The sequence below is a fragment of the Astyanax mexicanus genome, chromosome 18 (assembly GCF_023375975.1).
Source record: "Astyanax mexicanus isolate ESR-SI-001 chromosome 18, AstMex3_surface, whole genome shotgun sequence".
NCBI lineage: Eukaryota > Metazoa > Chordata > Actinopteri > Characiformes > Acestrorhamphidae > Astyanax > Astyanax mexicanus.
In genome coordinates, this window is record NC_064425.1 from 18,465,181 (window position 1) to 18,481,748 (window position 16,568).

Genomic DNA, 16,568 nt, shown 5'->3' on the forward strand with positions numbered 1-16,568 from the left:
TAGAGACATCAGAAGTGAATACATTTGCACAATTATTAAACTTGTATTATCTTTGTGGTTCTTTACCCATTACATGACTATGTATACATTAATGTAGTTAGTAAATCATATTTTTAGTAATGGTTAAAAAATGGTAGGAATAATAAAAAAAAAATTATTAATTCTGATTAAATCCATTAAGTAAGTTCAAATGGCACTTCCCAGTATTTTTGGGGTAAAAAAATAAATAAATAAATAAATAATAATAATAATAGTGTATTGTGGTATGTAACTCCTTAATATTCCAGCTTTACCAACCTTCATACAGACAGATTTTATTTAATCTTAATTAAAATATAATCGACCTCTGATTGTAACCGTAGCATCACTGTGTTTACATCGCTAAATAAAGATGATAATAGTTCACCAGGCTGTGTTAAAAAGTGAATGAGAGGAAAGGTGGTGCCAAACTTAATCAAATTAATACGTTGCCAGTATAGCTGTTTTTTTTATTATTATATAATGTCAATAAAAAAACAGCCTCACACAAAAAAGTGTGTGGGGTAACATATAGTATAGTATAGACTTGACAGAAATAATACCACATTTAATGTTACTGTGACAGGGTGGTGGACAACTTTTATTATGAACACAGGTATATTTAAATTGCCATGTTATACATGTACAGCAACTAACTGCTTTACAAAAAAGCAATACAATGTCATATTTACAATCATATAACTTCCAATTTTACACAAAAATATTTACAAATGACAAATGTGCTGTTTACAGATGACTGGTGCAATTAAAATGTGGTAAATGCTTCAACCAAACACAGCTTCGCATTATATAATAAACATTTTTACTTCTTTTCAATGTACGCAGTGCTCCTTAACCACAAGGTGTGACACAAAATGAGCAAGACTTATCTTACATCATACTTCTCACACACTCTCTTACACACACACACACACACACACACACACACACACACACACATTTCCAAAGGCAGGAGGGCAAGCATGCTTCCAATGAACTGCAGAGAACAGCAGGCCATCCCCTACATCGTACCTCCATCTATAGCTGTACATATTAGGCTTCCATATATCCTGAGAACTTTACTTACACAATTTAATTTAGCTGTGTACCATCAAGCCAAAGCCTGGGATTAGTGAATGAATGTGGAACTAGGAGGGATTTAGAAAGCGCAAGATAGATAGATAGATTACAGTCTTGGTTAGTTGAAACTCATCTTTCACCCACATATCAATCCTTTGCATGAGGTGTAGTAGGTGTTATTAAAATGTGAATAAAAAAAATTGTACAATGTTTCATTGGACAGCCTCGGCATAGTCACCATCTTGAACTATCGGTACTACTACTCTTGCACTCTAAAATGGTACTTATGTACAGACAACAGGGTAACAAAATGGAAAACATAAAATACTGAAGCTACATGGATTACATAATAAAGGAAAACAAAATAAACAAAAAACAACAAAAAACACAATAGAAAAATGAGAAAGCAGGACGGATTTGGTCCCAATTAAGAAAGAAAAGCAGGAGGCACTGTTATAACTGTCAAAACTAGACTGACTAATCACAAGTGACACAAGAGAATAAACCCTTTACTAAGGCAATTAATGCTTAGGAGATGCAGTGGTTTGAGATATATAGGAATAGGTTTAGTGGTTGAAGGGCAGAAAACTAATATTACAACCAATTGTAATCAACAGATAAGTGACTTTGGTTTCCTTAAAAAAGAAGTCGGTAATGCTTCACGCATTAGAAGGCTGATCCCCTTCTTTTTTCTTTTGTAGTGCGATTTCCCTTTAAAAAAAATAAAAGAAAAGTAAAAAGAAAAAGACACTGTCAGTGAGAAAATAAAGAAAAAATATAGTATGATAGTGTATAGTCATGAGATTTCCACCTTATCTTCTGGAAAAAGAAAGAAAAAGTGGTGCGTGTACGAACAGAGAATATTGCACGTCATCAGCTAACCTCCTCAAGTCATGTGCGTTCGTTATTTTGAGTAAACTGTAGTGGTATTTTGCTTACAATGAATGAATGTGAGTGAAACGGCACACTAGTCTTAATGCACCCATAGAAATGGGTGGAGGGATGGGGGGCATGAACATGAAGCATGCAGTGTAAATAGTAGCTACAAGACAGAACCTTCTTTGCAACAACGGCCTGGAAAACAAACCCAAAACCATTTTGGAAGAAGAAGGTGTCATCATAATAGACATATATAACCTACAATGGTAAACATATGAGAAGATCTAGAAGAATTTGAGAAAAAGAAACAAGGTGTTTTCACAACATGTCCATTCTTTTCTTCTTGCGATTTATCCTTTGGTGCAATATCACTATGCCTCCCTCTTGATATCCTGGAACTTAGGGTGGGGGGGTGGGGGCCTGGTACAGATTAATACTGATGGATAATGGATCTGATGGATGCTGTGCTCCAGTAATGGTGCGCACACAGACCACCTCATCTCCCTTTCTGTCTTAACCTATGCCCACCCTTTGAAAACACAATAAACCTAAAAATAGACCAAACAACATACACAGCATATTTGTATTGAAACTAAACAGAAAAAATATAAATTACTGGTGGCACACCATAACTTCGAGACTAAGCTGAAGCTAAATATCTTCAAAAGCTCTCAAATAGTCACTCATGTTTTATCACTTTTATCATTGTCACAATGACTACAGGAATCATGTGACAGTCAGTTAGCTGTAGCACTCTTGTCAGTATATGACTGTTCTTAATTGTTAATATTATTTTTGAATGATAATTGGTTGTTATTATAGGAGAACAGCGAATAAGAGCTATTTATCTTCATTTAATTTGAGTTATCTACCTGGACAGAATAAATATCTACAGTAAATGCAGCAAGTAATGACACTTATATATTTGAAGAACATATGATCGTTTTTACTTCTTTACAGTGCAGCAAAGTATGGACATATGTATATGTGAAGAAGAACACTTCTCTATATAAGTAGTACCTGTTTTTCCCTTCCTCAGCTTATATTACAAACTATACACAGCTGATAATCCTGACAAAGGCACACAATGGACAAAACGGCAACCCAAAATGTGTGATCATCATAATCATCATCGTCGTCGTCTCTATCGTTTCCGTATATACACACACACCAAACACATATCTGCTTGGTATTAGAATGACATCCAATTGCCAGTCTAGACCTGGATCAAGCTTAACTGTGAATATCCTCAGATCACCAGGTTTGGCTAATTCTCAGGACAAAAGGATCCAAGCAAAATCCTGCCAAACACTTTGAGGTTGTCTTTCTCCACAGTCAGTTTTGGTCAGGTGTTGTAGTGGTTGTTTATATATATATATATATATATATATATATTTATATTTAAAATTCTTCCAGAAGCTTCCTTGAGGCCTACAGTCTCAAGTGTTCGGTCTCAAAAAACCGTAGAGAACATTTGAAGCTTGTTCCTCATACATACAGTTTGCACACAATCTTGTGCCGTTGCTGAAGATTAGGAGAAAACAGCAGACAGTGTCTTCATCCTCGCTTGAGTGTTCCCTCAGGCTCCCCTGACTTTCAAAGCAGAAGTTGAAAAGCCATCAGGGGAAAAAAGGATGCTAACTGCACAGAGATACTACGCAGTTTACAACGTTTTCTCTTCATGCACCAGTCAAAGCTTCTTAAGAGAGCCGATTCTGAACTGTAGTGCAGAGAGAGGTTCAGGCCCATCACACCTCGCCTCTTAGATCGCTGTTCCACACATGCAAACACACAGGTAGTAAACACTGTTCTTCCATTTCTGGCTTCCTTAACAAACAAAATGAAGCTCAAACGCAAGGAACCTTCTCAGACTGGTCGACGGAGCAACAGAAACGATTTATGCAGAAAGGTAATTAATGCAGCCTCCTGAATGCACAGCTTGGTCTCGGAGCGTGTTCAGACGATCTTCTTGATGCTGGTACGTTTGAAGCTGCCAGCGCTGCGCTGTTTCTGCACCTGGCTGGCTGAACCGTGACGCGCTCGGCTGCCGCTGCACAGGCTGGAGGTAGGGGAGAGCTCCACGTTCTCTTTATCAATACCTGCAGGAGAAGGAGAAGGAGGAGGAGACACAAAGTATACAGGTCAAACTCCACACATTCCTACCAAGCAAGAGGACATGAATGGACACTAAAATGTGTCCAATTTAAATTCTGTTTGTGGACACCTCTTCTAATGAGTCCATTCAGCTTCATAAAGTTGCCTCCTAAAGTTGCTGATAATACAGATGTGCAAAGAAGTACTGCTAATAGGACTCTCTGTAGGAATTAAATTAACCTACAGCCATCATGCCTACTGGCAGGTGTGGGCTAGGCAAGAGGGGTTTAAAGCCATCCAGCATTGAGCTGTGGAGCAGTGGAACTGTGTTTTCTGGAATGATGGTGCTCCATCCAGTATTTTAGGAATGAGTCTGGGAGTTGGAGAGAGAGGATCAGGTGGGGTAGTGATCTCTTAACATGATCATAATGACCTAAGCCTTCCCTGGAAATTAGAGACAGTTCCTCAAATTTCTTTTAAGAACATTGAACGGATAAAAAACAAATAAGAAAAAAGAAACAACAAATGAGAATGTATCCAGATACTTTTGTCCATTTAGTGTATAGTTAGCTATACAGATTTTATAGTTAGATATACAGACTATTAGATATTATGCAACAGTCTTTTACCTGGATGCTGACAGAGGTGCGAAGAGAGCCAAAGAAAAACAATCTCTCTAATTCACATTTCTACAGTTTAGTTAAATTGCGCTTGGCCTATCTAAAAACTTTGTACTCGTGTAAAAAGGGTGGACATTATTTATCATAACTGAATATCACTTTTATTACAATTAAATATGTGCCAAACATTAAAAATTTAAGGTCCATTCAGTGAAATTAAACATGGGTTGCTTGGCTCATATTGTGTGGTAGTATCAAATCTTAAAGCACCAATATGAGCTTTGGATGTTCTGAGTGAATGACGAAGCACTTTTCTAAGTTACTCTCAATAAGAGCACCTGCTAAAGGCCACAACATAAATCAATGTAGCACAATGGCACTGTCTACTAACGGGGGAAAAAAGTAATAATTCAAAATTATTATAAATATCAATGTAAATAGGTTGCTCCTAATAGGAGTGGGTTTAATGTATACTGATTTTCACAGTAATCATTTTTTGCAATATCATCCATCCCCTTTTCACGAAAAAAATCACGCAGAAATTTGCAATTAAATCTTGTCAGTCATAGAAACTGGTTTTAATACCCTTATCAGCCAGAAGGTGGCTCATGATACAACAGTTATGCAGTGAGGTAGACGCTAAAAATGCTCACAAAGTCTAACATCACTTATAACCCTTTACCAGGCTGAAGTGAATCAAATCTGTTTTTTGCCATAATGCATGCCTCTATATAGAACCCCAGGTTCTGATTTCTGTGGATGTGAACTGGAGGGACATAAATACACAAAACTGAAAGCCTAATTACAGTTTTAAACATATGTTAAATAACTGATAAAATCCTAATTTTAACAAATAAATAATTTGTAGTCAGTTAGCTGATAATTCACAAAATGTTGGCTACTGGGTACTACACATCAAGGAAGGCTTTCACAATAACACCTGGACCCTTCTCTGGTTAGGGAATAACCAGCAAGCTGAAAGGCCAGGAGTTACCAGTTAACAGATAGCATGTTGTGTCCTATACCAGTGACTGATCTTCTCATTTCTAATAGTCTTTGTGGAGTATCTGTGTACGCACTTGAGCAAAAAAAATTCTCCAACTCATTAATGAGGCTTGCAATGTACATTTAGGCTTAATTCTCATTTTAAATCCAGTGATGACTATGCCTACAGTACAAGTGATTCAACTTTGAATTTGGAATCAGTATTCAGAAATGGGCTGGGCTCTTATGGGTTAAAAAGCAACAACCCATTACTCTTAACAAAAAGAGTTAAGGTGAATAAGTGAAAGAGAGAAAGCTGTGATTAAGATTATGTTTCGGGATCATTTCAAATGAAGATATTTGTGCTTGTTACTTTGTCAATACAGGGCTATTCTCTGCAGCTCTACTCTATCCTCAGGACTAGCTTCTGAAACTACAATTTAGTTGAGCATTTTATTTAAGCAGAAAGGGCAGCTGATCACAGATCAAAAGCAGAAGGAAAAATTCTAATTCAGCTTTAAGCACACAGCAGCAACGGATGAATACCTGGAAAGACGAGGTGTGGTGGAAACACAGCCGACTTAGAGCAAGGCAGAGAGGCTTCACACAGAGAAACACACACAGACGCCATCCACACACACAAAGAGGGGTGGAAAAGAAAGCAGACATGAGTGACATTCACAACTCAAAAAAAGAGAGAAAAAGACAATGAATGGTATAAACTGAACTTAAAACAAAAATGATAGCTGATTCTTTCCTTATTACATCCTTTATAGACTGTAAAACATACATCTAACGCATGTAAACTAAATTGGACGAATACATTTACTGTTACTTATACATATAATAGTTAGGGATGTCCTGATCCAAGTTGTTTTTTGCTAAACGATCTGTTCAAATAGCCCCAATGCAGATGATGTTCATCTGATACTGATCCATGCTGATCTTTGGGTTTCTCCAAATAATACAGTCTGACAACATAGAGTAAAATGTCCTATTAATTAAGACTGGTAAACACTAGTTAAACACTCTTTTTTGAGTGATAGGTAACTTTTTACTAATCACTTAAAATAAAGATATTTTTATTTATTTACTGACATAAATAGGTCACAAATGAACCTGGACTTTGGGTAGCTTTAAAAGAATATGCCTCCTATCAGCGTCAGCGTCTCAGTCTGCTGACCCACCCGGAGACCCCTAGGAACGCATGTCTAAAGCCCTGGATTAACTACACAACCTTTAATATACCTTTAATAACACATTACACCACAAGCTGGAGCTAAGCAAAACATTAGGCGGCTACATATGATGCAGCAGTGGTCACTGCAGGTGCTGCAATAGTGCTAACATTATATGAAGAATTAATTCACTTTAGTGGGGGGAAAAAGGCTGCAATTACTTTTTATATGATCCACAGTGTGTGTTTTTGTAATAGATAAACGGTTATTTTAGTAAAGGGCGGTTTTCATTGGCTGCTGCTGGAGTTGGTTCAGACTCCAGTTGAAGAGTTTACATTACCAGATTCCACCCAAAAAGTTTAATTTTCTGAGACTGAAGTCTGATGAAATTTTGAGGCTAAAAATTAAGTCTCAGCCCATCATACACTGCACGACTTTCACTCCAAACACCAGCTCCAGCTGCCATCTAACACAGACTCACCACAAGTGGAAATTGGGGTTAAAATAGTCCACACTGCAGACTCTAAACTGGTTTGTTACTGTCTGAGAGGTTCCTCACTGCAGTAGCTGAAAATCATGTTCCTTAACTGTGCCTAGAAAATGCAAGAGGATGCTCTGCTCCAACAAAACTAATGATTGGCACCTGATAGGACTTTAAAAGGCTTTACTGATCCATTAAATAATGTCTGGATCAAATAACTGAGCTTATCGGGACATCCCTAATAGTTAAAAAGTTAGTTAGTAGTAAACAAGGGGAATTAATTGAAATTATGAATTTATGATGGACCCAATCCAATGTTAAAATAAAAGAAATGAATAAATACTGAAAATCATTGACAGCCTTATAGTACACAGTGCTATTACTATTTTTTTTATTATTGACTTAAATGTTTTACTTTTACTGGGAAAATCAATCGTTACTGTTATCACCACTACTAGCACTAAAAAAAATAAAATTACAGAAGCCATAGGCACTTAAACCAGTTACCAAAGTCTGCAAACTATAGAACTGGACATTAATTGCCCATCACAGCTCTATAGTTTAGGCTTGTACCAGCGGTTTTCGGGGGCATCTCTTCTGTTGTCCTGGCATGAGACAAAGTCGGGGAGCGTCTATAAACTATAGGGCCCTCTGAATTCACAGCACGTCCCAAACAAAGAAGAGAGAGTGCAGTGAAGTTAATGTAGAGTCAAACACACAGATGAGAACACACATACCCAACTTAGCACACACACACACACACACTTTAAAAAGTCTACAAGCACACAAATACAGTTACAGTTTGTAATGGGTGAAAGTGCATAACAAAGCCTTGCATTAGAGTGCAGCAGAGGACACAAAAGCAACCTCCATCACACAACACAGCATTACAACATTACAACAAACATCAAAATCTCAAAAATGGTTAATAATTAACACACTTATACTATCTGTGTGTGTGTATTTGTGCGTGTATCTGCTCACCTGGTGAATGCTGTGAGGTTGCTAGTGAGGTCATGGAGTTGGAGAGGTTGAGATTGGCTGTAATGCTAAGTTGGCTCTGAACACTAGGGGGATAAGGAGAGGTGGGCGTTCTCTGGGACTCCTCCCCTCCCTCTTCTTCAATACCCGGAAGGTAGGTGTCGATCAGAGCGTCCAAGAACTTCACCACCAGCTCAGCATAATCAGGAATCTGGGTTTGCTGCAAAGAAAAGAATAACAGGCCAAAAACTCATTATAACACATACTACTTTTCCTGTTTTTCTGTACCTTTAGTATATCTTTTTCTGCTGGAACTACTTTTTATGGGATAACATCTACAGAAAAATGGACAACATGACAAACTGTGTGAGAGGCTGTTAAAAATGATCAGAATCCTTTTTTTAAGGGGGGCCCTCCCACTAGTTGTTGACAGTAGAATATAACCAGACTGGAACATGTTCAGCAGTATCTATTCACACCAGCTGTTCACTGATCGTGGAAACAACACACCGAAACCTCAACCTATCCTTCATATTTGACAATATTTGACTAACTTTACATGTCCTTACTCATCATCTTAAGTTTATATAACTGAACTGAGTTATGTTTGTGGTCTCGTTTTGTCTGAACCCAGTTCAGTTCCGCAAAGAGACAAGGCGCAGTGCATTTTGCCTCAATCTTGGTCAAATAACAATATAACATTTAAGCAAAGATGGTGGTTACAGTGCGTTTTATACCATTGCTTTTCTGTGGTTGAGGAGGGGGGATATGGTTTGTGGTATGTCCATTTTGCTTAGGGCCCCCAAATGCCTTGAAACGGCCCAGACACATAGTTCTATTTTATTCTGTTCTATAGAAATGAAGCAACCACTAAATGCCATGTTTTAAAATTTGCAACCAGTGTTTGTGGATAAGAGACCAGAGGCCAAGCCAAAAACATCTATGTATTTAGTAAGCCTGCTCCCTTCTCCCAGAGCAAGTGTCTCAGACCACCTTTATTGAGTTTACAGTGCCGCCTAAAGGATACCCAGTTTGTCCTGTAATTGTAATCTTTCAACAGTTTATGTATTTTATTATAAAGCAATTTAGATTTCTATCAAAATGTATTGGGGTGGGTTAAAGGTCAAATTGCAACCAGTGAACAGAGGCACTAGATCATTTTTTGGCACCATCTATTTATTCTTAATTGTGTCTATTCAAATTTTCTTTCGCAGCAATATACTCAACTTCAACACAGTGGCCAAATAAATATTATAGACAAAAATCAAGACCCACAGAAAGGACAAGCTGACCTTACACAAGCACACAACACTTGTTGCTTCAGTTGTAGACTAAAGCAAATGGATGGTATCATTGATCGTAAGAGGTTCAATAGAATGAGAAACTCCTTCTGACTGTCTTTAGACTAACAATACGCCATGACTCTGCAGCCTATTAGCTGTCAGCAGGCCAGTGAAAGGCCCTATAGAAAAGTAAGACTATAGCAGTATTGAACTGCACATGATTATATGAGCAGTACATAAATTGTAGATCTTTTCCTTGAGCTAGTGTGTACGTGGGGGGGAAAAAGGCAAGTGGAGCTTTGGGGGAGTAGCAGAAGGGGGTCTGAACGCTTTGCTCGATTAATGCAGGCAAACCACAGACACCTCAGTGGGAAAGCAATTGCTTAGCAGGCTAAATTTTGTACTTCCTGGGGAAAATGAAAGGCTAATATAAGGACAATTAATCATACCTTACAGAAGGGGCCGGCAAACCTCCAAAGTCCATTAAAACCGAAGCCTGCAAGAGAGTGAGAACACGAAAGGGAGAGAGAGAGAGAGAGAGAGAGAGAGAGAAGTGACAGTAGGGTAATGGCAGAGCAGGAGAGAGGAACATAGAATGAGAGATGAAATAATAGAAAGGGGAAAAGGGCCAAAAAATTATACTCTCAGCAGACCGAGACCTTAGACATTAAATTAGTTTCATTTTTAACTAAACGCCACTTAACCACATGCCTTCTACTTCAAGAGATTCACTGACCTCTTCTCCAATTAAGACAAAAACATTATTTCTTTCCAAATGCTTTTCTATTAGTCATACTAAGAACTTCGGCAGTCAAAGATTACATTTCAAAAGTGTTCCCATTGGGGCACAGTTAAAGACTCCACCACAAACTCAAAAGATTGTCTTTTCTTAGCTTTAAAACATGTTCTTTCTTAGCATTTATTACAAGCAAGGATACACAGGGGGAGCAGATAAAAAAGAACGAGAAGAGAAAGAATAAGCGTTTTACTCTGAAGGCAGGAAGGTTGGTACTGAGGGGGTGACTCCTCGTGGTAGACTACACTCTGGACGATGCCATGGACAGGGTTTAGGAGGTTGGGATCTTGGCACATGGACAGCAGTGTGCTGATCTTGGAGTCCAGAAGATTGTGCCTGAAGCATGAAAGCCACAGAGGAGAAATTTGTGAGAAAAGCACAAAATGTATACCCAGGAATGTAAATGTAAGAAATCACACTTCATGGGAGAGCTTGGAAACACTAACACCTGTTATTTTTGTGCAAGTTAGTTTAAACACTGACTAGTGTACTGACATTAAGGCCACAGAAATTATCGAAATTTGAGCGAGGCCTGGTACATTCCATTTCCAAATCTGTAAAATGTCTTGGTTCACACTGTCATGTGTGTGAACTGGGCATAGGAAGGCATTACCACTCACGGTGGACAGCACAGTGAGTGGTAATAAACGTAACAAGTACCATCTGGCTAAAAATGTCTGCAAATAGACAGGCAACTGTCCCTGCAGAAGGCCCCATAGGTATATCCCACAGGTCAGTGTAGCATTCATTCGCTTCCACGACACATAGCTAAAATTAGTGGACAATATATTAACTACATAGAACTATTTATATTAACTTTTGCATGACAGAGTACAGAACAAACATCTCTCACCAATCTGAAATGATCTGTTTGACTCATACATGAGTTACAGATGCTGCAATACTTGTAGAGCGCAGAAGTCAGATAAGCATGGAAAATGTCAAGCTCTATTTTTGATGAGCAGCTTGAGGCTTCTCAAAGAACGCATTTAACTAAAGCCACAAGCAGCAGCCATTGCTGGCTGACTGACTGGCTCATGTTCTATACAACTGAGCTCTTTCAACAAAAAAAGAGATATCTCCTATTGTTCCCTTTTGGGAGAAATAAGTTCTTATGTAAAAAAAAAAACTAAATAGTGCCTTATTTAAACTTATATTTATCATTTAACAAAGGTACTTAAAATAAAAAAAGAAAATAAGAAGCGATTTCAAATGGACGATATATCTTATACAGCTCTGGAAAAAAATAAAGAAACCACTTAAAATTATGAGTTTCTTTGATTTCACCAAATTGAAAACCTCTGGAATATAATCAAGAGGAAGATGAATGATCACAAGCCATCAAACCAAACTGAACTGCTTGATTTTTTGCACCAGGATTAAGTTATCTAAAAGCCGTGTGGAAAACTGGTGGAGAAGAAACATGCCAGGGTGCATGAAAACTGTGATTAAAAATCAGGGTTATTCCACCAAATATTGATTTCTGAACTCTTAAAACTTTATGAATATGAACTTGTTCTCTTTTCATTATTTGAGGTCTGAAAGCTCTGCATCTTTGTCATTTCAGCCATTTCTCATTTCTGCAAATAAATGCTCTAAACGACAACATTTTTATTTGGAATTTGGGTGAAACTTTGTCTGTAGTTTATAGAATAAAACAACAATTTTCATTTTCCTCATTTTCTATATACCTATAAATAGCAAAATCAGAGAAACTGATTCAGAAACTGAAGTGGTCACTATTTTTTGTCATAGCTGTATGACAATATAAATTTATAGGAAGGGCTAAAATATTCTACTTCAGAGCATCCTAGACTGCAAAAGCCTCAGTGCCTTATTTCTCTTACTTCACTGAACCTTCACTCATGGGAACTCAAACACTAGTAAGTGTCAGCCTCCTAAGCTCAGCCCAATAAGAACGCGCTGAAACATGGCTGACAGGCTCTTTCTGTGTTGTAGCACCATGTGTTAAAAAAACGTGGCCTGGAGGCCCAGACACTCACACAACTGGAAACACCTTCGGGAAGACCACGCTGGCTTCAGCCAAGTATTCATAGAGGATCCTCTGGTGGAACTCATCAGTGGTATACTTCACTTGAGTTGCCTGCAACATAATAGACTTCATCATATGTCATTTTTCACACAAATCAAGACTTTAAAGCATTTACTGTCAACATCATGACCAAAACAGAGAAACCCTGGAGAAGAAGAGTATGCTTAAAAGAATTGTGAACAATTTCTGTACATTTTGATACTTTTTATAGCATTAAAAAAAATGGATGAAAAAAATATTGCTACTATGTAAGGCTAAGAAAACAATGGAGATAGAAAAATAAGACAGCAGGTTAGAAGTTCTCACCAGCACAGTGAGGAGCAGAGTCTGGATCTTTGGGTCAGTGAGTACTTCTTCATCCAGCAACACATTGGATTCCGACACCGAGACCTTGCGCAAGTGGGAGTTGGCAATTCTCTGGGTTTCTGAAAAAGAGAAGGGGGTATTTTAGTCACTGTATTAAGAGGGCTGTCAGGTCATCTTCAGTGCTCAATGACAAATGTTTGGTAATATTTAGTCTTTTTTTGAATTTCCAAAGGAAGTTATGACTTCTATCTGACCAAAAAAATACTTACAGCTCTGGAAAAAAATCAAGAGACCACTTCAGTTTCTGAATCAGTTTATCCGATTTTGCTATTTATAGGTTTATGTTTGAGTAAAATTAACAATGTTTTTTTATTCTACAAACTACAGACAACATTTCTCCCAAATTCCCCCAAAATGTTTTTGTCATTTACAGCATTTATTTGCAGAAAATGAAAAAATGGCTGACATAACAAAAAAGATGCAAATAAAAATAAAAGACCTAAAATAATGCAAAGAAAACAAGTTCATATTCATAAAGTTTTAAGACATATTTGGTGGAATAACCCAGGTTTTTAATCACAGTTTTTATGCATCTTGGCATGTTCTCCTTCACCAGTCTTACACACTGCTTTTGGATAACTTTATGCCTTTACTCCTGGTACAAGTTCAGCTTGGTTTGACAGCTTGTGATCATCCATCTTTCTCTTGATTATATTTTAGTAAAATCAAAGAAACTCATAATAGTGGTATGTTATTTTTTTCCAGAGCTGTATATTCCATGTACTTCATTTTCAGTTTTGATAGCAAAAAACAGATGGCTATATTTTACATGCACAGCTGCATGTTCAAGCAAAGTATCCAGTCTAGAATAAAATACAGTTTTTGTGAAATAAAAATAAAAAACTATTATAATAAAAATAAAAACTAATAAGTACAGAATTTACAAAAAGAGGATAAAATGTGTTAAGTTTGCCACTTTTGTTGGTCATTAAGTGACAGTCTACAATCAGTATACACACAGAAAGAACTTCACTGATTTGCCAAATGTCATATTACACAGAACATGGAACAAATATGTCTACACAACACTGCTATCCCATGACTTTTGGCTTCTCGGTGTGTATTGCTTCATCACACTGAAATACTCGAGCACTATAATAAGCATCAGTGTGGTTAGTTCACAAAAAGTCACAAAAAAGTCTTATACTGACAAGTCTACACTTCCCTTTCCAGTCACACTCCTCTCTCTGATAATGTGCAGTGCTTTCTAGATCCGCTCACCAATGTCGTAATCGTTCTCAGCCACACGTCTTATCTTCGGAGGAGTTGTGATGCCTGATTCCATCTCTGGTCTCTTTGGTGCTTTAGTGTCCGATATCAAATGGTCAAAACTCTTCCTGGTGCCTATTAAAAAAAAGCAATTTGGTTTTAGTGCTTCAATACAACTTAACTTAATTTACAGCTCTCTAAGCTTTTATCTATAAGTTAGGCCTGGTAGTTTACTCAAAAAAAAAAAAAAAAACTTTACATGGACCATCTCTTAATTTAGCTTCATCTTAGTTTTCTCAATCCTACATTGATAGTTAATGAATCATTAAAAAATAGGACTATTTAGCTTTACATAGGTCACAAAAGTCTGTATGTTGTATCATTTAACAGGTTTAAAAAAGATCTTTACAACTTCATAAACTTAACATTTAACATAATCAAAACATACACAAATAGGAGTAATCATTACAGTAAATCATTATCTAAGTGTACTTGACTAATAAAAGCAATATTACGTGCAGAAGCTCCTCTCGCTGGGCGTTCCTTACCCAGTAGCTTCTTGGCATTGGCCTGTGAGGGCTGACCCATGTCCACACTCATGGACTTGCGTGTGCGGGGGCTGGTTTGCCCCACTGTGGGATAGTAAGCAGCCAGGTAGCGCTCTGATACTTTAGGAGAAGTCCAAGGCTGACTTTCTTTTAATGGCCTGAAATGACAAAAAGACAGGAAATGAGCTCAACAACACTTTAAAGCTAAATAAGTGAAGTAGTACCTGGACAAAATAAAATAAACTGACTAATTAAACTAAAATTACTAATCACATGCTGTCAGTCTTGAGATTTTGCAGTATACACTATTGAAGGAAATGCATATAAAGCACAAAGATGATCTGCATTTAAGAACAGCTTGACAATAATCCAATATGAAAAAATTTATTTTGATTTTTTTAATAATGTAAATTTTTTATTTACCTTTATGTATTCTGTTAATTAATTTTGCACATTTACCAACATTAACATTATACAGTATAATTAAACCAATATGAATAGAAGTATAATAAAAAATGACAAAATAATTGATATCAAATGTATATATATCGTCGCTGTTAAATGAAAAACAAGAATCTCCATTATTGTTAGTTTACTACATATTTTGAAAAGACAAACTAAACTGTCTTTAACACTGTGCCAATTATTTTTTTATGAACAGACCAATCAAAATACTTCAAATTGACCTGAAAAACTCTTTTTGCATTGACTTCTATTGAAAGTTTCTCTCTCTCTCTCTTTTGGTGATAATTGTTTTCATTGGACAGAGATAATATATGAAATGCAATATGTCACCTCAGGGCCAGTTTAATCATTAAATCATATTATAGTTTCTATGGAAATATATCTATATTGAAAGTATTTCTCTAATTAAAGTACATTATAAAAGGTAACCAGGTGTGTGTAAAAAAATAAATAATAAATAATGATAATAATAATAGTTCCTTATAGTGAATTTTATATTTTTCACAACATACATTATTTATGAACATGTAACTGACTGATGTTTTTTACAGAGACAGCATGAACTGGAAAATTTATAGATAAAGAAGTTGTGTGAAGTTTTTATTATTATATAAATTATGAAATATATTGTCATGTAAATTACGATTATTTTGTTTAGACCTACATTTAAGCCAGAGCAGAACTTTATAACATGGTTAAAATGTAAAGTTAGTAATATGTACATGAATTTCTCATTTTCATATCACAAGATTTCTTTTTTTTTAATACATATTTCCTGAGCCCATTTAAAACACTCAAAAGCACAAAAAGGTCTCTTTAATTCTTTCCCCACTGCTGTTTTTAACCCCCTCCCCTCGCTTACCTGCAGCCAGGCTCAGGGTGATACACTGAGTATGTGTCCACAGGGAAATTCTCCATAGTAACATCTGAGAGCAGCAAAGACTTCCTGTGTTTGAGACTGCAGCGGCTGCGCACCTCCTCTGAGACTGTGAGCAGAGCTGTAAAGACAAATGCACACACACGCACATTATATGACAAATATAAAACAAGAATCGAAACCCTCTGTGGAGTTGTATGTGAGCTATGTTAATTTTTACTCACCTGCCAGGTAGGCCACACTCTGTGTGTTCACCTCGAATTTATCACAGTTGCGATGTTTTCCCACAAGGCCTAGAAGAGTGTGGAGGATACGGACTGTCCTTGCCACTGTGGCAGAGGATGGGTGTCTGTAACCTTCAGGAGAAAAAATGGCAGAGAAGAGGAAAGCATGTTAAATGCAGGAGGCAAAACTTTGTTTTGATATATTTGGGTCCTTGTTGTCTTTTACAGTGCCTATAAAAAGTATCCACCCCCCTTGAATGTGTGCCCTTTAAATGATTTTATAAATTGAATCATGATCAATATCATTTTTAGTAAAAATGTACAAATAATGTTGGCATCAGATTAAATCTAATATTGATTATTGAGAATAGTCAAAGATGCTGGATCTGTGATGGATTTAACTGAACTCGAGAGGATTTTCAGTGGATGCTT

At 36.8% G+C, this 16,568-nt stretch overlaps 1 protein-coding gene across 8 annotated transcripts in view; it reads right to left on the reverse strand.

Annotated features, from left to right (window-relative positions):
- Nucleotides 1-601: 601 nt before the first annotated feature.
- Nucleotides 602-16,568, reverse strand: part of nf1a (neurofibromin 1a) — an 88,828-nt gene continuing 72,861 nt past the window's right edge. For 2 of the 8 annotated variants that reach the window (XM_022666986.2, XM_022666872.2), the window contains 12 exons: nt 16,137-16,268; nt 15,898-16,033; nt 14,538-14,728; nt 14,035-14,157; nt 12,754-12,872; nt 12,398-12,498; nt 10,588-10,730; nt 10,048-10,094; nt 8,319-8,535; nt 7,908-7,985; nt 6,222-6,275; nt 602-4,076 (listed from right to left, as the gene is read on the reverse strand). In XM_022666986.2, coding sequence (XP_022522707.1) covers nt 3,934-4,076; nt 6,222-6,275; nt 7,908-7,985; nt 8,319-8,535; nt 10,048-10,094; nt 10,588-10,730; nt 12,398-12,498; nt 12,754-12,872; nt 14,035-14,157; nt 14,538-14,728; nt 15,898-16,033; nt 16,137-16,268 — 1,484 coding nt within the window. In that variant the 3' untranslated portion in view covers nt 602-3,933. Of the gene's footprint in view, nt 4,077-6,221; nt 6,276-7,841; nt 7,986-8,318; nt 8,536-10,047; nt 10,095-10,587; nt 10,731-12,397; nt 12,499-12,753; nt 12,873-14,034; nt 14,158-14,537; nt 14,729-15,897; nt 16,034-16,136; nt 16,269-16,568 lie in introns of all 8 variants that reach the window. The other 6 variants (XM_022667215.2, XM_022667167.2, XM_022666922.2 and 3 more) reach the window with 5 other exon arrangements.